The sequence below is a fragment of the Salvelinus sp. IW2-2015 genome, linkage group LG14 (genome assembly GCF_002910315.2).
Source record: "Salvelinus sp. IW2-2015 linkage group LG14, ASM291031v2, whole genome shotgun sequence".
NCBI classification, from domain to species: Eukaryota; Metazoa; Chordata; class Actinopteri; order Salmoniformes; family Salmonidae; genus Salvelinus; species Salvelinus sp. IW2-2015.
In genome coordinates, this window is record NC_036854.1 from 38,545,441 (window position 1) to 38,568,761 (window position 23,321).

Below are 23,321 nucleotides of genomic sequence, written 5' to 3' on the forward strand. Positions count from 1 at the left end.
GCACTTTCACCGTGTAATTTTATTAAGGTGCTTATTATGTATCTGCATTAGATAAGAGCTCAAGCATTCAATGTTATATTTTACTAAAACGTCACCATATTTTTCAAAGTTATTGAATCAACACAGCATTATATTAATCKATTTTAGCAACTTCAAAAGCTCCTACACTTTTTGTCATCACGCCTCAAAAATACACATTCTTCACATGCATCTGGAAATCAATCAGCGATAAACAGACAAATGATATGAAATATAAAATGGCAGCCGCCAGTCAGATAATATGAATGTGCTGCCTGTATGTGCTCTAGATTCCACCCAACAAAACCCTGACCTTTGTAGAATCATTATAATACCTTCTAATCTGAATAGTTGCTGTGGATATGGCCTTCCTTTTCCTGCTTGGTGGAAAGGGTACGCAGGACGATAATGGAACCATTTCAAGGGCTTCCTGCCTCTCTCTCTGCCTGCATGTGGGAATTTATGCCCGTCGGGAATGAAATTGACACAATATTTGAGTGTCACCCAGCATCATTATCATGTACATTTCAAAATGTACAGATAAGAGAGAGCATTTGAATATGCCTTTTTTCTCACTAGACCAATAGTAGTGTGTTGGTGTCATCATGCGTTCAGCATGCAAACATTATGTTTTAAAGCTAAAGAGGCTGTTGTATGTAGTGACTACAGTCATGGCTATACTCCAAGCCATCATTGTAAGTAAGAATTTGTTCTTAATTAACCTGCCTGGAAAAATAAAGGTKAAATAAATACAATTAAATAAATAGTGTGTTGTTAAGAAAAAGGGGGAGAAGCTGTGATATGTTTTGCTGCATAAACCTACTATGAATTATTCACTTTCAAATTATCCATTAATTTGTATTGATCAACACAAGTATTTGGGGATAGAAACGTAGCCTACATCTTGTGGCCATTGAAAACGATCATTGACACATTCCTTAAAATATGTTATCCCCGTGAAACGGACAACATTTCAGGAGCCAGATCCAATTTCGTAATTATAATAACGTCCTGACACCTTGGAATCAGATAGCCAATGCCCCTCTCTCTCTGTATTGCTTTCAGTTTTGACACATAGCCTACCCCGGAGAAAAATAAAGAATATCCTTTGTGCAACAGTGACATCTTTTGGTTAAAAATATCCCTGCTTGGAGTTGTAGAGGATGTGTGAGGTCCAGGTCAACAAATCAGCAACAGATTCTGTATTAGGCTACTACTGTACGCTTTTATTGAAAAACCAAATCTCTGATTTAAAGATAAATAACTTATCTTAGAGAAACAATAAACACCAACGCATCCAGTAGCCTAAGACTTTAAAATAAAAATGCTACCTGTATAATAATTGCAATATACTTTCTATAGTAGCAATATTGTAATATTGTAATATCTATTCCAGCCTCATCTCGGGTAACGCAGGACTCAAATGTCGCGTGATTGTTCAACTGCTTTTTATYTTTAGGTATTCTGCCCACGGTTTCCGCGAGCTACCACAGCCACAAAGTCAAAATTGCCTATATCGTAAAAATGTKTGAAAACAAAAATGAGTTTTGGGGTTATAATTTAAAGTTAGGGTTAGGTATAAGGTTAGCAGTGGGGTTAGGGTTAAAGTCACATTTTAAGAAAATACATTATAGAAATAGGCGGGGTTCATGACTTTGTGGCTGTGGTAACTAGTCTCTGCCCACGAAAAAAACTGCCATAAAAGACTATAGAAGTAAATCCATGGCTATTCAAATGAATGCTAGTCCTTCATCCTTCACACAGGTCACAGTCATCACATGTAGTCATACTCTCCTACCATGGACATCAAAGGCTACATTTTGTTGCTTCTTCTATTCATAACAGTGACACGTAGCTATGTCATATAACATTGATGTCAGATACTTTTACAGATATTATCTGAGATGTCAGATATCCATATCCTGACCTATCCAATTCAACTCATCCGTGGCCAACCCTCTCCTTTCCAGTGGTACTTCCGTTTCTGCGCAGTAAATTGAATTCACTCAAATTCTGAAATTATACTGAGTTTCAGCAGCAGCGACTGCTGATGATGTCCCCGTAGCCTACATTGTCGGTGTAAATCTGGGCAGCTATGAGTAGAACTATCGACGCTGTTGTGTCCCTGACCCAAACAAATACAATACCTGCCGACATCTCCGGACAGATGTTAGATCTAGACGAGGACGACGATTTAGAAGTTTTCAGCAAGGTAAAAYCAACACTAGCCTACTAATGTGGAACGTACAGGGAAGTTTAGAAACTGAGTTGGCGCAGGGGGTTGAATGCGATATTTCTGTGCTACGTGGATAGCCTACATTTGACACTCAGTGGTGAGTTAATCGTTCAGGGAAGGTTGTATTGCTTTTGTAAATCCAATGAAGTTTAGGCAGGAAAGTGCATTGTTAGGGTGCTTTCCACTTGGATAGTCTAAAATGTATCTCTTACCAGTTTAAATCACTGTATTTTACGTAGTCTACATCAATGCACCCCGACTGCATCTTAAAAGTATATTTTATATCAGACATTGGCTCGAAACAGTATTACCCTTTTGAATTCTCTGCTGATGTTAGTTGTGTTTTTGTCAGTTTCAAAGGTCACTCGATCAGGCGCTGTCATGCAAATATCATTAGGACTAATGCCGCGTTCAAAAAACTATGAACTCGTAATAATACGAGGTCAAATCATGACGTGTGATCTTTAGCTCGGAAAGTCGGAACTCTAAAAGAGGCCCGAGTTCCCGAGTTGGATCACTGTTGAAATACATTTTTCCCAGGCGGAACTGTGTGCCTATTTGTCTGGTCTATTTATTTTACACCTATGTAAAAGACTGAAGAATGCGTGATCAAGAAATATAGAAAGTGGTTGCTTCGCGATGTATCTCTACCTGAAAATACATGATCGAAGTGATTGATAAATCGTATTCAGCAGTCCTAAAAGTATGCCTTATTTACTTTGAAGAACTAATAAAATAGTGATTTTTATCAGACAGAATAGGCAGCAGCTCTATAGCGARGAGATGATGACTTGGAATTAAATAAGTKATWAAAAAAAATWGTAATATACACAACAACCTGAAATATTTTATTAAAGTAATGTGAATAAATTATGGTTTATAAGTAATACACAGTAATGGGCAGTCACTACCATCATGGGACTTTTATGAATTGTTTTATTCTGTGTTACAGCATTCAACCTTCATAATGCATAGTGCATTTAATGTTAAAAAAGTTATTATTTTGTAATAGAACTGAAACCGAACCAACTTTTTGAACTCCCATGTGGCGCAGCAGTCTAATGCACTGCATCTCTTTGCTAGAGGTGTCACTACAGACCATGGTTCGATTCCAGGCTGTATCATAACCTGTCGTAATTGGGAGTCCCATAGGGCAGCGCACAATTGGCACAGTGTTCTCCGTGTTAGGGTTTGGCTGGTGTAGGCAGTCATCAATTTGTTCTTAAGTGGTTTGGATTTGGCAGAACAAATTGATAAGGGAACACTCATTTGGGGCGGCAGGTAGCCTAGTGGTAAGAGCGTTGGGCCAGTAACCGAAAGGTTGCTGGATCGAATCCCTGAGCTGACAAGGTAAAAATCTGTGATTCTGCCCCGGAACAAGGCAGTTAACCCACTGTTCCCCGGTAGGCTGTCATTGTAAATAAGAATGTTCTTAACTGACTTGCCTAGTTAAATAAAGGTTACTTTTTTTTTTTTTTTTACCTCTCAGCGATTACCCAGATTTTAGCAAAAATGCAGAGAAGCATATTTTGTTTCTTAAAAAAAGAACCACCGGTCAGAGAGCTCAAGAGGTATGCTTAGATGTGCAGAAAAGTAAAAAAAAAAAAAAAATCGAATTAAGCATAATGATTATGACTATATTGCAGGAAAAGGGTGTTTGAAAAAAGGTGTTTGAAAAAAGCAAAATTCTCCAATTTACAGACGTGGGCCTAGAATAGAGGTCGACCGATTATGATTTTTCAACGCCGATACCGATTATTGGAGGACCAAAAAAACTGATAGATTAAATCGGCCAATTAAAAAATATATATATTTGTAATAATGACAATTACAACAACACTGAATTAACACTTATTTTAACTTAAAATAATACATCAATAAAATACATTTTGTCTAAAATAAATAATGAAACATGTTCAATTTGGTTTTAATAATGCAAAAACAAAGTGTTGGAGAAGAAAGTAAAAGTGCAATATGTGCCATGTAAAAAAGCTAACGTTTAAGTTACTTGCTCAGAACATGAGAACGTATGAAAGCTGGTGGTTCCTTTTTAACATGAGTATTCAATATTCCCAGGTAAGAAGTTTTAGGTTGTAGTTATTATAGGACTATTTCTCTCTCTACCATTTGTATTTCATATATCTTAGAACATCCAATAGTCAAATAGGTGCCAGCCTAATCTCGGGAGTTGATAGGCTTGAAGTCATAAACAGCGCAATGCTTGAAGCACAGCGAAGAGCTGCTGGCAAATGCACGAAAGTGRTGTTTGAATGAATGCTTACGAGCCTGCTGCTGCCTACCACCACTCAGTCAGACTGCTRTATCAAATCATAGACTTAATTATAATAACACACAGAAATACGAGCCTTAGGTCGTAATATGGTCAAATCCGGAAACAATCAGTTTGAAAACAAAATGTTTATTCTTTCAGTGAAATACGGAACCGTTCCATATTTTATCTAACGGGTGGCATCCATAAATCTAACTATTGCTGTTACATTGCACAACCTTCAATGTTATGTCATAATTAGGTAAAATTCTGGCAAATGAATTACGGTCTTTGTTAGGAAGAAATGGTCTTCACACAGTTCGCAACGAGCCAGGCGGCCCAAACTGCTGCATATACCCTMACTCTGCTTGCACAGAACGCAAGAAAAGTGACAATTTCCCTAGTTAAAAGAAATTCATGTTAGCAGGCAATATTAACTAAATATGCAGGTTTAAAAATATATACTTGTGTATTGATTTTAAGAAAGGCATTGATGTTTATGGTTAGGTACACAGTGCTTTTTTCACTAATGTTTGTTAAATCACCRGTTTGGCGAAGTAGGCTGTGATTCAATGACAAATTAACAGGCACCACATTGATTATATGCAACGCAGGACAAGCTAGATAAACTAGTAATATCATCAACCATGTGTAGTTAACTAGTGATTATGTGAACATTGATTGTTTTTTATAAGATAAGTTTAATGCTAGCTAGCACCTTACCATGGCTCCTTGCTGCACTCGCATAACAGGTAGTCAGCCTGCCATGCAGTCTCCTCGTGGAGCGCAATGTAATCGGCCATAATCGGTGTCCAAAAATGCTGATTACCGATTGTTATGAAAACTTGAAATCGGCCCTAATTGGCCATTCCAATTAATTGGTCGACCTCTAGCCTAGACTCCCTCCGGATCACCCCCCCCAGTTATCCTCACTTTTGTGCCCCCTCAGATTGTTGGGCTGCATGATGCCCCTGTTGTCTAATGTAGCAATATTTTTGATACTCTTGTCACATTTTGTTGCCAAATCTGACTGTTGCATGATCATTGCTGGATGAAAGTTGTGGCCGCCAAGATCACACAACTAAGTTAACAGGGTTTTTGAAGTTCATCTGTCAGACTAGCAGAATAATCAGACACATTTTGCAATGAACTTTCTGCCTTGCAGCAAGAAAGCCACTCATGGTGCCAACTAAGAAATTCCATGAGGCGACAGGGAATCAAATCAAGTGCATATTTGATCTAAATCGAATTTAATGTTTATTTATAGCTTATTCTTTTTGGAACATCACAGAGAAAGCAGTTAAGAATTACATCGTTGTTGTTTCAGCTTGTGCTGTCCCCATTGTTTTGCAGTGCGCATCGCAGCCAGGGGAGTAGCCTAGGCAGCAGGCTATGCATTCTGCTGACCACAGTAGCCTCTCAGTTCAGTGTTATTACAGGAAGCGTCATGAAAGGACAATGATAAAAGCGTGTCGTGCTGCTGCCTGTGAACAATGGCACATCAGTTCAAGTCCGCTGAAACGTTTGCATGTTGTACATGGCCTGTCTATGATTTGAATATGACAGCGACATTACCACTGGTTGTTGACCTCGGATTGTGGAAAGACAAATCATTTGCAAATGATGCCATATTTCTTGACAAAGTTCAAGGACCATTAAATAAAACTGACAGTTGAAAGTTCCTTATCAGACATCACAAACAAACTCGGTAGGATAGTCTACAGGTAGGTAGGATAGTCTACAGGTAGGTAGGACTGTTAGCCATTTTATAGGATCTGAGGACATCCGATGATAAATGCATTAAACTTACCTGACCCATCAAATGTGATGAATGCACAAATTGTAACAAATTATATGTTTACTTGTCCCGGACCTGATGTTTTGACCCCTCTTTCTCTTCCGCTCTCTGACCTGCTGTCTCGACCTGTGAATTGTCGGCTATGAAAAGCCAACTGACATTTACTCCTGAGGTGCTGACCTGTTGCACCCTGTATAAACACCATGAATATTATTTGACCCTGCTGGTCATCTATGAACGTTTMAACATCTTGAGGAACAATCTGGCCTAAATGGCCATGTACTCTAATCTCCACCCGCCACTGCCAGAAGAGGACTGGCCACCCCTCAGCCTAGCTCCTGTCTGGGTTTCTCTCTAGGTTCCTGCCTTTCTCTGTAGTTTTTCCCAGCCACTGTGCTTCTACCTCTGCATTGCTTACTCTTAGGGGTTTTAGGGTTTCTGTATAAGCACTTTGTGACAACTATTGACGTGAAAAGGGCTTTATAAAATACATTGAGAATGGTTGACCAAGCAGGCAATGAGAGAACTGAGTAGGGTGATAAGGGTTTTATTTTCTACTGAGTAAGAGAAATAAAAAAAACAGTGCATAAAGAGGGTACTTAAAGGTCTATAAATGAATTAAAGTAAAACTGTTCGAACACCTCAAATCAAAGTTTGTCACGTGCGCCGAATATACAACAGGTGTAGAACTTACAGTGAAATGCTTACTTACAGGCTCTAACCAATAGTGCAAAAAAGGTATTAGGTGAACAATAAGTAAAAAAAACAGTGAAAAACAGTAGCAAGGCTATATACAGTAGCGAGGCTATAAAAGTAGCGAGGCTACATACAGACACCGGTTAGTCAGGCTGATTGAGGTAGTATGTACATGTTAGATATGGTTAAAGTGACTATACATATAAGATGAACAGAGGGTAGCAGTAGCGTAAAAGGGTTGGCGGGTGGCGGGTGGCGGGACACAATGCAGATAGCCCGGTTAGCCAATGTGTGGGAGCACTGGTTGGTCGGCCCAATTGAGGTAGCTTGTACATATGTACATGAATGTGTAGTTAAAGTGACTATGCATATATGATAAACAGAGTAGCAGCTGCTAAGAGGGTTGGGGGGGCACACAATGCAAATGGTCCGGGTAGCCATTTGATTACCTGTTCAGGAGTCTTATGGCTTGGGGGTAAAAACTGTTGAGAAGCCTTTGTCCTAGACTTGGCACTCCGGTACTGCTTGCTGTGCGGTAGAGAGAACAGTCTGACTGGGGTGGCTGGGGTCTTTGACAAGTTTTATGGCCTTCCTCTGACACCGCCTGGTGTAGGTTTTAAACAAACTAGAATGTCCAAAAGAGGCACGACAAAGCCTATTCCCTCTCAGGAAACTAAAGATGGCAGGCAGCAGGTCCTGGATGGCAGGCAGCTTAGCCCCAGTGATGTACTGGCTGTGCGCACTACCCTCTGTAGTGCCTTGCGGTCGGAGGGCGAGCAATTGCCGTACCACGCAGTGATGCAACCAGTCAGGATGCTCTCGATGTTGCAGCTGTAGAACCTTTTGAGGATTCCAGGACCCATGCCAAATCTTTAGTTTCCTGAGATGGAATGGCTTTGTCGTGCCCTCTTTGGACCATTCTAGTTTGTGTGTGATGTGGACACCAAGGAACTTGAAGCTCTCATACTGCTCCACTACAGCCCTGTCGATGAGAATGGGGGCGTGCTCGGTCCTCCTTTTCCTGTAGTCCACAATCATCTCCTTAGTCTTTGTTACGTTGAGGGATAGGTTGTTATTCTGGCACCACCCGGCCAGGTCTCTGACCTCCTCCCTATAGGCTGTCTCGTCGTTGTCAGGCCTACCACTGTGTGTCGTCTGCAAACTTAATGATGGTGTTGGAGTCGTGCCTGGCCATGCAGTTGTGGGTGAACAGGGAGTACAGGAGGGGACTGAGCAACACCCTGGGGGGCTCCAGTGTTGAGGATCAACGCAGCAGATGTGTTGCTACCTACCCTCACCACCTGAGGGCGGCCTGTCAGGGGAAGTCCAGGATCCAGTTGCAGAGGGAGGTGTTTAGTTCCAGGATCCTTAGCTTAGTGATGAGCTTTGAGGGTACTATGGTGTTGAACGCTGAGCTGTAGTCAATGAATAGCGTTCTCACATAAGTGTTCCTTTTGTCCAGGTYGGAAAGGGCAGTGTGGAGTGCAATAGAGATTGCATCATCTGTGGATCTGTTTGGGTGGTATGCAAATTGGAGTGGGTCTAGTGTTTCTGGGATAATGGTGTTGATGTGAGCCATGACCAGCCTTTCAAAGCACTTCATGGCTACGGACGTGAGTGCTACGGGTCTGTAGTCATTTAGGCAGGTTGCCTTGTTGGTATTACAGTTGGCATTACAGACCCAATTGGGGACATGTTGAAAATGTCAGTGAAGACACCTGCCAGTTGGTCAGCACATGCCCGGCGCACACGTCCTGGTAATCCGTCTGGCCCCGCAGCCTTGTGTATGTTGACCTGTTTAACTTCTTATGGCTGCAATCCTGTTAACGGGATCGACATGACAACAGCCAGTGAAAGTGCAGGGCGCCAAATTCAAACAACAGAAATCTCATAATTAAAATTCCTCAAACATACATGTATCTTATACCATTTTAAAGGTAATCTTGTTGTTAATCCCACCAAAGTGTCCGATTTCAAATAGGCTTTTCAGCAAAAGCACCACAAACGATTATGTTAGGTCACCACCAACTCACAGAAAGATTCAGCCATTTTTCCAGCCAAAGAGAGGAGTCACAAAAAGCACAAATTAAGCACAAGCAAATTAATCACTAACCTTTGATGATCTTCATCAGATGACACTCATAGGACTTCATGTTACACAATACATATGTCTTGTTCGATTAAGTTCATATCTATATCCAAAAACCTCAGTTTACATTGGCGCCATGTTCAGAAATGCCTCCAAAATATCCGGAGAAATTGCAGAGAGCCCCGTCAAATAACAGAAATACTCATCATAAACTTTGATGAAAGATACATGTTTTACATAGAATTAAAGATACACTTGTTCTTAATGCAACCGCTGTGTCAGATTTCAAAAAGCTTTACGGCAAAACACAATATTCAATAATCTGAGAACAGCGTTCAGCCACAAAAGCAGCCATACAGTTACTCGCCAAATTGTGCATTCAACAAAACTCATAAAAAGCATTATAAATCTTCACTTACCTTTGCTGATCTTCGTCGGAATGCACTCCCAGGACTCCCACTTCCACAAGAAATGTTCATTTTTTTCGGTAATGTCCATCATTTATGTCCAAATAGCTATTTTTGTAATGTGTTTGGTAAACCAATCCAACGTCAGGGAAGCGCGTTCACTAAAACCTGACAAAATGTCCAAAAGTTCCGTAACAGTCTGTAGAAACATGTCAAACGATGTATTGATTCAATCTTTAGAATGTTTTTAACATAAATCTTGAATAACGTTCCAACCGGAGAATTACATTGACTTCAGATGAGCGAAGGAACAGAGCTCCCTCTCATGTGAACGCGCATGGTCAAAGAATGGTCAGGTCATGGCAGACCTGACTAATTCCCCTCTCATTCGGCCCCCCCCCCCCCTTCACAGTAGAGGCATCAGACAAGGTTCTACAGACTGTTGACATCTAGTGGAAGCCGTAGGAAGTGCAAACTCATCCATATCTCGCTGTGATTTCAATGGGATCTTGGTTGAAAATCGACCAGCCTCAGAATTTCCACTTCCTGTTTGGATTTTTTCTCAGGTTTTTGCCTGCCATATGAGTTCTGTTWTACTCACAGACATAATTCAAACAGTTTTAGAAACTTCAGTGTTTTCTATACAATACTAATAATACTATGCATATATTAGCAACTATGACTGAGGAGTAGGCTGTTTACTCTGAGCACCTCTGTGCACCTTTCATCCAAGCTACTCAATACTGCTCAATACTGCAATACTGCTCAATAAAACTCTCATATGCAGATAACATCTATGCTGGCTGGGTAGCATACAGGTTTTTAGCAAATGTTCGAAAAAGGCCCCTTCACAAAAGATATTGTGTCAAATCCAGTGCTCTAAGAAGTTAAACGTCTTACTCACGTCGGCTATGGAGAGTGTGATCACACAGTCGTCCGAACAGCTGATGCTCTCATGCATGCCTCAGTGTTGCTTTCCTCGAAGCGAGCATAGAAGTGATTTAGCTCGTCTGATAGGCTCGTGTCACTGGGCAGGTCACGGCTGTGCGTCCCTTTGTAGTCTGTAATAGATTTCAAGCCCTACCACATAAGATGAGCGTCGGAGCCGGTGTAGTATGATTCAATGTTAGCCCTGTATTGATGCTTTGCCTGTTTGATGGTTCATCACAGGGCGTAGCAAGATTTCTTGTAAGCTTCCGGGTTAGAGTCCTGCACCTTGAATGCGGCAGCTCTACCCTTTAGCTCAGTGCGAATGTTGCCTGTAATCCATGGTTTCTGGTTGGGTATGTACGTACAGTCACTGTGGGGACGATGTCCTCGATGCACTTATTGATAAAGCCAGTCTGATGTGGTGTACTCCTCAATTCCATTGGAAGAATCCCGGAACATGTTCCAGTCTGTGATAGCAAAACAGTGCTGTAATTTAGCATCTGCTTCATCTGACCACTTTTTATAGACCGAGTCACTGGTGGTTCCTGCTTTAATTTTAGCTTGTAAGCAGGAATCAGGAGGATAGAGTTGTGGTCGGATTTACCAAATGGAGGGCGAGGGAGAGCTTGTACGCATCTCTGTGTGTGGAGTACAGGTGATCTATAATTTTTTTCCCTCTAGTTGCACATTTAACATGTTGATTGAAATTTGGTAGAACTGATTTTTGGTGAGTTGGTAGAACTGGCTCTTGGTGAGTTGTTTGCTTATTTCCTTAGACCACACRCAGTCAGCTGTATTAGTGCCAGCATCTGTCTGTGGTGGTAAATAAACAGCCACGAAAAGTATAGCTGAAAACTCTCTAGGCAAGTAGTGTGGCCTGCAATTTATCACAATATACTCTACAACAGGCGAGCAAAATCTAGAGACTTCCTTAGATTTRGTGCATCAGCTGTTGTTTACAAATATGCACAGACCACCCCCCCCTCGTCTTACCGGAGTGTGCTGTTCTATCTTGCCGGTGCAGCGTATATCCCGCGAGCTGAATATCCATGTCGTCATTCAGCCACGATTCCATGAAACATAGGATATTACAGTTGATGTCCCGTTGGCAGGATATTCGTGATCGTACCTCGTCTAATTTTTTGTCCAATGATTGCACGTTGGCGAGTAATATTGACGGTAACGGCAGCTTTCCCACTCGCCTTCTGCGGATCCTCACGAGGCATCCCGTTCTGTGTCCTCTGTACCTGCGTTTCTTCCTCTTGCAAATAACGGGGATGTTGGCCCTGTCGGGMGTTTGGAGAATGTCCTGTGCGTCTTGCTTGTTGAAGAAAGAAATCTTTGTCTAATCCGAGGTGAGTGATRGCTGTCCTGATATCCAGAAGCTCTTTTTTGCCGTAAGATACGGTTGCAGAAACATTATGTACAAAATAAGTTACAAATAACACGGAAAGAAAAACACATAGTAGCACAATTGGTTGGGCGCCCGTAAAACTGCTGCCATTTCTTCCCCCGCCATTTTATCTCAAACATAGATAAATGTGTGAGGTCTGCATGGCAGAACAGGCTCAACTCACAGGTTTAACTCGAGCCATAATGTTAGAGCACAGAATATACAGGGAGGGCCAGTTCCAAATATCTGAGGCAGGTAGGCTACAAAGATGCAAATAAACGATCAAGGATCTGTTCTTAAATGTTTTAGCATAAACCAGATTTTAAGCATATTTATTATTATGATATGTTTTAAATATATGCATTTTGAATAGAAAATTRGAGCATAATGTTTTAAACTGGGGAACTCCATTTCCCCTATGCTGGACGGAGGTGGTATCACCTAACACGCCCCTCCATTTCAGGATAATAGGACTTGCCAATTAGCGYCATGCTCTCTAACAAGTGCACCTGGCCTCTGTGCTGCAGACAAGGCACCAGAAAAGAGCTGCAAACACTCAAATGGTAAAACTTAGAAGTAATTGTTAGAATTAATATATGCAGCAATTCAATAAAGGTGTGTCTTTGATATTTGAAATGGAAACAACATGTTGGGTCATTATTTGATTGGACACTAAATGTTTGGTGCAAGTTAATGTTAAAGTGCAAGGGAAAGGGCTTTTTAGCTGTGAAGGTACATGTGGTCGTCACATCACAAGATGGTGTTGTGTAACAGTCTCTTACACGATGTACTGCGTTTTGGTTCTGGGTTTCTCCTCCAGATTATCTAAATCACTTCTGCCCTTCATGATTTGCTTTTCTAGGATTCGACTCTTGCAGACGGGAATATGTTCAACGCCTCAATGCAYACATCCCCAGGCTCCATGGTCAACCAGTGTAAGTTTGAGGAGGACGAGGAGGGTGACTCTAAAGACATCTTCATTACTGTGGACAACCCAGAGAGTCATGTGACTGCCATTGAGACCTTCATCACCTACAGAGTTCTGACCAAGGTGAGGGGGGTGTGTAATGTACTGTATGTCTTCTAGAAATGGAATTGCATCGATTGTACAGTATTTACTAGACTGTGTATTTGCCAATAGAATTGAGTTAATCTGGTCTTCACTGTGTTTCTCTCTCTCTCTCTCTCTGCCTGCCTCAGACCACACGGAGTGAGTTTGACAACTCTGAGTACGAAGTCCGCAGGCGCTACCAAGACTTCCTCTGGCTCAAAGGGAAACTGGAGGAGGCCCACTCAACTCTCATTGTTCATGTATGTAGTGTCTGACCTGTGAAGGAATTGAGAATTTGGTTAAACTCCATACTATCGATGCACTGTACATATTTCTGAGCTCCGTTTTAATCTTCCTTCCTGTCCTCAGCCTCTGCCAGAGAAGTTTGTGGTGAAGGGGATGGTGGAGAGGTTCAATGGTGATTTCATCGCGACACGGAGGAAAGCTCTCCACAAGTTCCTTAATCGTATTGCTGATCACCCCATTCTGTCCTGCAGCGAAGACTTCAAAGTCTTCCTTAGTGCTCAGGCCTGGGTAAGCAAGCATATACCAACCGCATACATAAACGTGCACCAAACACATAATCCATAAAAGCTTTCAGAGCACACGAAAGACAGATGTTACGCAGTCCGACTACACACACACCTGCTACGTCAAGCTAGTCTAACMTGCACATGGTATAGTCACGCTGCCCTACCACTAAACCTTCTTAGCATACTAGTTTAATGCCTAGACTTTAACTCTGAATGAATGCCTCCCTTGTGTCCCAGTGTCATGTTATCAGTTTACGGGTTAGTTTATACATTTTGTTGTACCATTTTTAAAAAAACAACAAAAAAATTAAGCACACAACTTGAAAAAGACATACACACACATGAGTAAAATCATGGWGGATAACACACAATACAGTCTGGGACTTACTCCCATTGTGGTCTTCTTGTAACAAGATGGCTAGGCAAGATCCAACACGGTTGAACACAGTGACAGCGAGATAATAAAACAAAAATATCTATCTCATTGCAGTTACATCATAGAACAGGGATACCACCACTGGATTGTATTCATATGGGCACAGAAGACATCAAACAGTTTTTTAAACTTTATTTTCAAAGCTGCCCAGAGAGGATGTTTTTATGGGCAGAGGCAACTCATTCCACTCRAAGGCTCCAGTATACAAGAAAGTAGCTTTCCAAGCACACCTGATCTGGTGCTGTGATTGTGTGTATCCCTAACACGGGGAAAGTAATCAGTTAGATGTCTGGGCGCTGTTCTTAAGACAATCAAGTTTAGCCAACACATATTATACTCTTATGTCAGGACATAACATTAGGCCTTGGCCTCAATGAGAACAGGGKTACCACCACTGGATTGTAGTTTAGGTTGAAGGGTGTTTTTCCTCTGATCAGGCATTTGGTGTGCTGTTTGAGTTTGTGGAACATAACATTTAATKCAAGGTCAATGTGACATGGAAGCCATTTCTGTAGCTTGATGACAGTGGAATGTTCTAGTCTAGAGCACATGTTATTGTTACAATGAAAGGACAGGATACAGTATCTGTCTCTGACATACATCATTTGTCTATCAATATTATATCTATCAATATTATGTACATCTCACTCCTTCCAATGTAAAGCATAAGTAAGATCAAGGAATATAATTAGCTGAAATCTGCCATACTACAGGATGGGACTTTGTCACTGATCATTGTTTTTTCTTAAGCCTWTATTTGACACTTGTTTGTGTTGGCGTGTGCATGCTTGTCTGTCCCTGTAGGAGCTGACAACCTATAAGAAGCAAGGACCGGGGTTCCTGAGCAGGATGGGGGAAACGGTGCGAGCGGTGGCTAACTCAGTCAGAGGGGTGAAGAACCGGCCAGAGGAGTTCACCGCCATCCAGGAGTACGTAGAGGATTTCAGCAACAAGATCAGCTCCCTGGACAAAGTCACCCAGAGGATCGTCAAAGAACAGAAAGGTAAGACCACATATAAACATACCAACTATAAACATACCAACTAACTKGTTTATACTATTATGGGTACGCACACTGAATTACATGTGAATGTAGTGTTTTCAATCAGACTTGTAAATCGCTCCATTTCAAACAGAGAATGATAGAGGACTCTTGATCTTTGTATCTGTCCCATTATGGTGTCTGTGACCGCACGGGCAGTGACATTGAGGCAATCTCTATTTTGAAGTTGTACATTTTCTTCTACTTCTGTGAGTTGGTAAAAAACTGAAATGGTGCATACTGCCACCTGGAGTGTGTATGAACAGGTATAAAGCCAAGCGTGGCTATTTACAGCCACCTCCAGTTATGGAATATTTGCTCATTGTCATCCTTCATTAACCCATAGGAAGTTCCACCCAGTTGACTACTTCAAAATGGTGAAAGTCATCAATGCCACTGCCCATGCTAAAACAGAGTCCTCTATCTCTAGGGTCTCTAAGGACCTGGAGGAGCTGAAGGGTAGGGCATTGTGGGTAGGGTAGTTGACAGTACATATCCCTGTTCATGTCTCAGAGTACCTGGAGGAGCTAAAGGAGTACGGGCCCACCTACACCCTGTGGTCGGGCTCGGAGGAGGAGCTAGCAGAGCAGTTAAAAGGTGTAGCCGGCTGCATAGAGAGGTGCTGTAAAGAGACAGAGGAACAGGTCGGCCATCTCTCAGACACCCTGGTGCCTGTTTTACACGAGTATGTCCTGTGTGCTGAGACACTCAAGGTAAGTCAGCTCCTCTGGCGTAAGAGACTAATTAATGGAAGTCGTTTAACCAGCTGTTAAGTGGCGTTTAGATGTCATTAAGAGGCCAAATGACAGCCCAGCACTGTGCAGTACTTGCTAAACCTGTAATGTTGATGAAAAATGAAAGGCTTTGACTTAACTTGCCCCCATCACCCACACATATTTACGTAGTCTACGTACACAAACATACCTACTGTGTACATAATATCAAGCCTAATGCATCTTTTTGTTGGATTTTCAGGAATAAGCCATGATCACCCCTAGATCATTTTATTTTCCTTTTTTCTAGGCAGTATTGAGACGGAGGGATAACATTCAGGCTGAATTTGAGGCCAAGAATGAAACTCTGGCCACCAAGAAAGTTGACAGAGATGCAGTAAGTGCAATATTGACTTTTTAGAAATGTAAGTAATTTAGCAGACGCTCTTATCCAGAGCAACTTTGTTAGTTATCTTAAGATGTATACACTAAGTGGGACAACCACATCTCAGTCATAGTAAGTATGTTTTTCCTCACAGTAACTATTAGCAAAATCAGTGCTGGGGGGGATTCGAGTGTTAGTTTAGGAAAGGTACGTTTTTATTCTATAATATCTTATATGTACCTTCTATAAGCCATCAGGCGGTCTACCTGATGCTTCAGTGCAATTTCCCAGAGATTAGGAGCAATAAAGCTGTGCTGCGTGAACTGCCTCCTCGTCACCTCTCATTTTAAATCAAGCTGTCTTAAGCCAGAGGAGGAGCTTTGGCGATATTGGAAAAGGCCTCCTCTGAGGATTATCTAAATATCTCGGGATAGTTCAGGATGTCCCTCTTGAGCTCCTGGCACACTTCAGGAAACTGGGTGGTAAATATTGTCTAATAAAGCCTTGATAATCGTTGCGTAATGAAAACTCCCACATCTATTGACGTCTTACATCGAAATGCCACTGACTGGTGGTAAGATCTGAGATGGATGGAGAATAAAGAACAGAAYGGGTGTGGACAGAACTGTTAAGGATTTTTGCTGTTCCAGTCCTGTGGGTGTCCCTGGTTCCCTCCTAGCTTAGCAGTGACCTTTTTACCCTGAGATTTTAATTAGAGAGCTGGCTAAGAAATCACCTATGGATTTCCAACAAAGCACTGTAATAGTGTGTGTGAAACAATGGGATCTAGAGTTCTAGAACAATGAAGGACTGTGAGGATAAGGTTTACAGTACTTTGTGAATGAGTCAGAATGTCAAACTTACTGTATGCTTTTGTTGCAGGTCCCAGTGTTTTACCTAATAAACACAATAACTGAGTTGGAGCTCTATCATGTAGTTTCACCMGAAAAGGCTATATGCAAAATAAGATTAGGCTACGTTCATGTGACAGTCTGACGTAGTATGCCACCCATAGTATGTCATATAAACAACTAGGCATATACAACATATGTTGACAACTTGAACTTTTTCTGTCATTATGTATAAGATAGTCGAAATGAGACGGGGTCTATTAGTGCGGTCATCATCTAGTACTTTACTGTTCTTATGCCACTGCTTATTAGCAGATCTGGGATCAGCTTCCCCAATCCTAACCTTGTKATTTTCTCAGCTAAAATGTTAAAGATGCTGATCTTGCTTCAGTTAAGGGCAACTTCACCATGCGGACATGAGCATTCATTCCTGTTCCTGTTGTTGTGGCTTTTGCCCTCTGACCTCTGTGACATCCTGACCTTCCTGTGATGTGACTGGAGGAGTCTAGTGATCTAGGTTTTGTGTGGGGGAGCCTGCTGGGTAAAAACCCTGAAGAAGCCAGACATCAGAGGCAGGAGAGACTTGATGGGGAGATTGAAGAGGTACAGCGGACTGTAGGGCATGCCAACATGCAACTGTACTACACATTATGGGCTCACCAGCTTCTGCTTAACTTGGCTTTGTGTGGAGCTTTTAGCTTTCCCTTTGCTGAATGGATATGGTTGAGATGTTAGCTATTTCAAAATGAGCAAAAATATGACACTAAAGTCAAATAAGCGAATTATTAACACAATTTAATTATTAACACAACTTAAAATGCTACCAACTATCGACTTGTCCATTCAAGCAAGCAGTGGTTGAGCAAGTCTCACCTTTTTCTAACAGCTTGTTTGTGCTGTACATAGTTCCCTGGACAGTAGTTCTAGGTTATCCTGACCCTAACCTCTAACACGTTGGCTGGGTTCGTTGGATGCTGTTTCTGGCCTAACTCATAGATAGTGCATTTAACACGGACTGGCTGTGGTTTGAAGCAGGATGCCATATTTCCATTTCCCAGCACAACAGGTCTGGAGAGAGGATGTATCGTGCTCTTCTCAAAGCCTTGCCAAGGTGCATGAAACGGGGAAACGGCTGGACATAAAATTGTAATCTATTTGAACCAATAGATGGCAGTGATGCTTCAGTCAAGAAACAAAACACAGAAAAAAAAATGAAACGTCTTCTGTCAATTGTTCACTTTCCACCCAACTTATAATGATTTGAGAAGGGTAATCTGTTGAGTTGTAATTATGGAAAAGGTTAACATAAGCGTGTGTGTGTGCGCGACCCTGTGTGTGTGTGCGCGACCCTGTGTGTGTGTGCGCGACCCTGTGTGTGTGTGCGCGACCCTGTGCGTGCGACCCTGTGTGTGCGCGTGCGTGCGACCCTGTGTGTGACCCTGTGTGTGCGCGCATGACCCTGTGTGTGACCCTGTTCCTAATGATGTGTCCACATTGCCACCTGGGAGATAAATGCTGGTCCAGACATACTGAGACCGGGGTTACAGGCTTAGCTGCTATCTCCCCAACCTCCCTCGTTACACCTGACAAGCTCTCCTAATCAACACACACACCCCCCGTAAAGTCTCGCATCGATCCCCTCTTAACAGGACCAGAGCAGGAGTGCCAACGCCGCACAACCCTTATCAGCTCCACCTGTCAATATCCACCTAGTCTCAAATGGAGCCATGCATATCTGAGCACTGCTAATTTGACAGCGAGGTCTCCCTCAGGACCCTGTGTCTTCTCCCTGTGTATCTGATTCATTATTCAATCATTTCCTCTGTGTGTGTTTTCTGWTAGACAGTCGTGTGTTTCAGGGCTACGGACTGAGACTGTTGTACTCTAGAGGAAGTGCTTGTTTAGAGGAGAGACTGAGGCATTGGGCTGGTTAGGTAGGACCATGAGAGAACTGATGAATCAATAACACTGCAGTAAACAGGACCATTGAGAGGGATGGCTCTCCAGAGGGGTGTATGTATCACAAAGTAGCAGGAGCAGCAAAGTTGGCCAGCTAACTTTGATAAACATTTACTTGATCACAAAGCATTATTAGCTAACGTGGATAAACATTGATGTATAGTCTACCTTTTGATATGTTTTAAATGTCAACTGTCCAAACTGGATTAGTACGTTAGCCAGCTAACTTTGATAAACATTCACAAGTTTTGATCATTAGGCTATATCACACGTGTGCGCACACAACCATCGGATATGCCAAATAATAAACCACTAGCTTAAAGGTTTTCGTTTATTATGTCAATGAAATGACAAGACAAATGTATTATCATTGGAAAGCCTGATTTGGGAGCTATCCAAGGAGGAKATAATCTCAATTAGCCTTGCCTATGAATCCGATTATAACACTGTTACATTTACTACTACTGCRTCTGCGTGGTGAGACTATTCACTGCTTCCATCAGACCAGAAGCTATTCATCAGCAGTTTTCAGGGGCACGGTGGCTGTGTCCGAATACCCATACTAGCGTACTACATACTTAAACTGCATACTACACTGAAAAATATAAACGCAACATGGAAKAATTTCAAAGATTTTACTGAGTTACAGTTCATGTAAGGAAATCGGTTAATTGAAATAAATTAATTAGGCCCTAATCTATGGATTTCACATGATTGGGAATACAGATATGCATCCCTTGGTCACAGATACCTTAAAGAAAGGTAGGGGCGTGGATCAGAAAACCAGTCAGTATCTGGTGTGACCATCAATTAACTCATGCAGCGCAACACAACTCCTTCGGCATAGAGTTGATCAGGTGGTGGTTTTTTCTCCTGTGGAATGTTTTCCTGCTCCTCTTCAGTGGCTGTGCGAAGTTGCTGGATATTGGTGGGAACTGGAACACGCTGTCGTACACGTCAATCCAGAGCATCCCAAACGTGCACCTGTGTAATGATCATGCTGTTTATTCAGCTCCTTGATATGCCACACCTATCAGGTAGATGGATTATCTGGCAAAGGAGAAATGCTCATTAACAGGGATGTAAACAAATTAGAGAAAAATAACCTTTGTTATTTTAAACTATACTGTTCAAAAATATATATATATTTTTTTTGCATACGCACAAAAAGCTTATTTCTCATTTGTTGCACAAATTTGTAGTGAGCATTTCTCCTTTGCCAAGATAATCCATCCACCTGACAGGTGTGGCATATCAAGAAGTGGGATGGTCTCAATGGGGGTGTTGAGTACTTCTGTCGGTAATAAAGCCATTTTGTGGGGGAAAACTTATTCCGATTGGCTGGGCCTGGCTTCCCCGAGGGTGGGCCTATGCCCTCCAAGGCCCACCCATGGCTGCACCCCTGCGCATTCATGTGAAATCCAAAGTTTAGTGCCTAATGAATTTATTTCAATTGACTGATGTCCTTATGAACTGTTACTCAGTAAAAATCTTTGACATTGTTGCGTTTTTATTTTGTTCAGTATATTTTGGARGTAAGTATGGGTATTCGGACATGGCCACTGTCTTTAAATATAACTGTCCCTGTCACGTGAGGTCTTTGGGTGAAGGTCTTCTTGCTTCAAGTGTTCTGTATGTCCAGGTTGTTGATGTGAAGATGTGGTTGATGTGAAGGGATATTGCACTGTAATATGTCATGTTGGTAGGAGGAGGATGATGATGATGATGATGATGATTGTGTGTGTTAGCTGAAGGAGGAGATTGATAAACTGGAGGACCGTGTGGAATGGGCCAACAACGCTCTGAAGGGGGACTGGGGCCGATGGCAGAGGAGCATGAGAGGAGACCTCAAATCAGCCTTCTTCTCCACCGCAGAGAAGAACGTAGACTACTACGAGAAGGTGAGATACAAGATACTCTGACTGGTTAGCGGGATGGATAGATGGAGGGAGGGAAAGTTGGATTGAGCCACTTGATATGGGAGAAAGAGTTGGATAAGAATAAGAAAGAGAAGCAGGGTTGGGGGTGTGACTGGTATAAGCAGAGTGGGAGTTGGGGGCGATGGAAGAGAATAAGAAAAAGGTAAATTAGAGAAATGGAAAAGCACTTGGAGAGAATGTGAGAGACTAAAACAATTGTGTGTCAGGGAGAGAACTCCCCTGACTGATTCATTTTGGGGAAATGAGACAAATCTACACAACTAAAGTTGTTAGTGGTAATTTACAATGTATCTTTTATAGATATTTTTGGGATGGATTTTAACTAAATCATTCAATGCAGTTTCAGCAGAAATATGGTTCTCTGTGCTGTGTATTTCTAGTCACTGTCTGGACAACTGCCAGTAGAGGGAAGTAGTACTTCATTTTTATTCACACTCACATATTACTGTCAGTTTATAGAGGTTGTCAATGCAGATAATTCCAGAATAAATTGATGCTTCATCTTATGGATATTGTAAATGGTATGTGGACATCAGTTGCGGTCGGTGGCGTTTAAAATGAGGGAGGACGATCGTTTTATTTAATGAGCATGGCCTTATTTCTATTAGCATATTGGATGACTGATTCATATTTCTTTCACCCAGCTCTGTAACATTGATAGGTTTAGGCTACTACGTGATACTCAAATTTTCCTTATACCCATCATGAGGCTGCTACAACCTAGCCTATGAATGAAAGTTTACGATGTAGAGAAATTTGAGTAATCAAGGTGACACATTCAATACCACCTTGCACAATCTTGCCTGCATCTGGCTGATCTAAGGTGTAATCATTAGTCRTACAGTTGCAAACGTTTATCCCCATTTGCTTCCGTTTAAAAAAACGTTTTTAAACAGAATCGGCAGAATGAATCGGCAGAATGAATACACCCCTGATCACACACAAAAGAAACCAGGTCACTTTCATAGCAGCCACATGCGAACAGCATGATCCCTTTGATCGTTGGATAATTCCTTCTCACATCTACACGCTCTCCTCTCACCATTTTCATTCCCTTGTGTTCAGAAGCTGTCTCTTATACACATCTAGATGTGTATAAGAGACAGACACACAGCCTACATCGTTGTCACCATATTAGCTAACGTCAAGTCAACATAGTTGTAGTAGCTAATGCGTTAGTAAAACGGCTAGAATCATGCAGTACAGTTGACAAGCAGTTTAACAGTTACACAATGGCGGGCCTCGGTGGCAATACATTTATAAAACCAGAAGCTTACCTTGGCATGGAAGAGCTCTAGTGTTGGATAGCCATTACCAGCTGGCTAACATCCCCCTCTGTTTGAGCCAGGTGTTTGAGTAGGTTYAACTAGCTAGCTGCATTGGCTAGCTAAGTGAACAAAAAATATATAATAATATAGCTAGCTCTCTTTCTCTTGCATCTCCTTAATTTTTCAGGAATGAATTTGTTCAACTATTGTCTTTCTCTTTGAGTCAACTACTCACCACATGTTATACACTGCAGTGCTAACTAGCTGTAGCTTATGCTTTCAGTACTAGATTAATTTACTGATCCTTTGATTGGGTGGACATGTCAGTTCATGCTGCATGAGCTCTGATAGGTTGGAGGACATCCTCCGGAAGTTGTCATAATTACTGTGTAAGTCTATGGAAACGGGTGAGAACCACGAGCCCACTAGGTTTTGTATTGAAGTCGATGTACTCAGAGGAGGACGGAAATTAGCTGTCATCCAACTACACCATGGTGCTACCCTACAGAGTGCTATTGTCATTGCAACAGTGTGGTTTAATCAATTGTTTGGTGATGTGAATATATTTAGTGTAGTTTTATCTGAAAAGTATCACTTTTTTAATGTTTCACTAAAATATGTTTTATGAAATTCACCGGGGAGGATGGTCCTCCTCTGAGGAGRCTCCACTGGTGGACATTGGTTAGTTGGCAACCCAAGATTTGAACTATCTAAAACAAAGCTAAATGTCAATGATGGTAAGGTTTAGTAATGTTTGTTTATTTGATCTAGCTAAAAGCTGAATTGCCGTATACAGACAATAATAAGGAAAATCAAGAGTGATGGATGAAGAGTTGATTGAAGCAGTTCGGGATGGAGTGYAGGGAGGGACGTCAATATTATCAGTGGAGGGAGCGTCACGTAGCAGGCAGGGGATTCAGATGATCAGTCAGACACGGACAAGTCCAGGAGCCTCGGCTATGAATCTCGCAGTCACCGACGTAATGCCTTTCCATGTATAACCACTTGGCTCAGTTGATATGTAGCTTATCCTCCAATACCTCCGATGGGTATTCAGTACGGAGTCCTCTCATCTCAACCTCGAGCCGTTTTCATGGCAATGTCCCAAACAGTCCCATTCACAGCTAAAACAAACTGGTTTCGCCATCAAGATGATCGGATTGTAATCTAAATATGGTGTTAAACAGTGGATGAGGGGGGGAAAAGTACAATCCTAAAACAATGTTCACACAATGTTCAACATTTACACAAATGATCAACTCCTGGCTGCCGTTACGGCACCATTGTGATAAAAAAAAAAAGAGACA

General features: G+C 41.8%; 1 protein-coding gene across 3 annotated transcripts in view; it reads left to right on the top strand.

Moving 5' to 3' along the window:
• The first annotated feature begins 2,029 nt into the window (after positions 1 to 2,029).
• The window catches only part of snx7 (sorting nexin 7), a 38,433-nt gene continuing 17,141 nt past the window's right edge, over positions 2,030 to 23,321 (top strand). Inside the window, exons 1-9 of one of the 3 annotated variants that reach the window (XM_024000168.2) lie at positions 2,030 to 2,230; positions 12,699 to 12,887; positions 13,037 to 13,147; positions 13,257 to 13,421; positions 14,661 to 14,859; positions 15,412 to 15,611; positions 15,922 to 16,008; positions 17,349 to 17,450; positions 20,555 to 20,707. In XM_024000168.2, coding sequence (XP_023855936.1) covers positions 2,114 to 2,230; positions 12,699 to 12,887; positions 13,037 to 13,147; positions 13,257 to 13,421; positions 14,661 to 14,859; positions 15,412 to 15,611; positions 15,922 to 16,008; positions 17,349 to 17,450; positions 20,555 to 20,707 — 1,323 coding nt within the window. In that variant the 5' untranslated portion in view covers positions 2,030 to 2,113. Of the gene's footprint in view, positions 2,231 to 12,316; positions 12,400 to 12,698; positions 12,888 to 13,036; positions 13,148 to 13,256; positions 13,422 to 14,660; positions 14,860 to 15,411; positions 15,612 to 15,921; positions 16,009 to 17,348; positions 17,451 to 20,554; positions 20,708 to 23,321 lie in introns of those variants that run through there. The other 2 variants (XM_024000170.2, XM_024000169.2) reach the window with 2 other exon arrangements.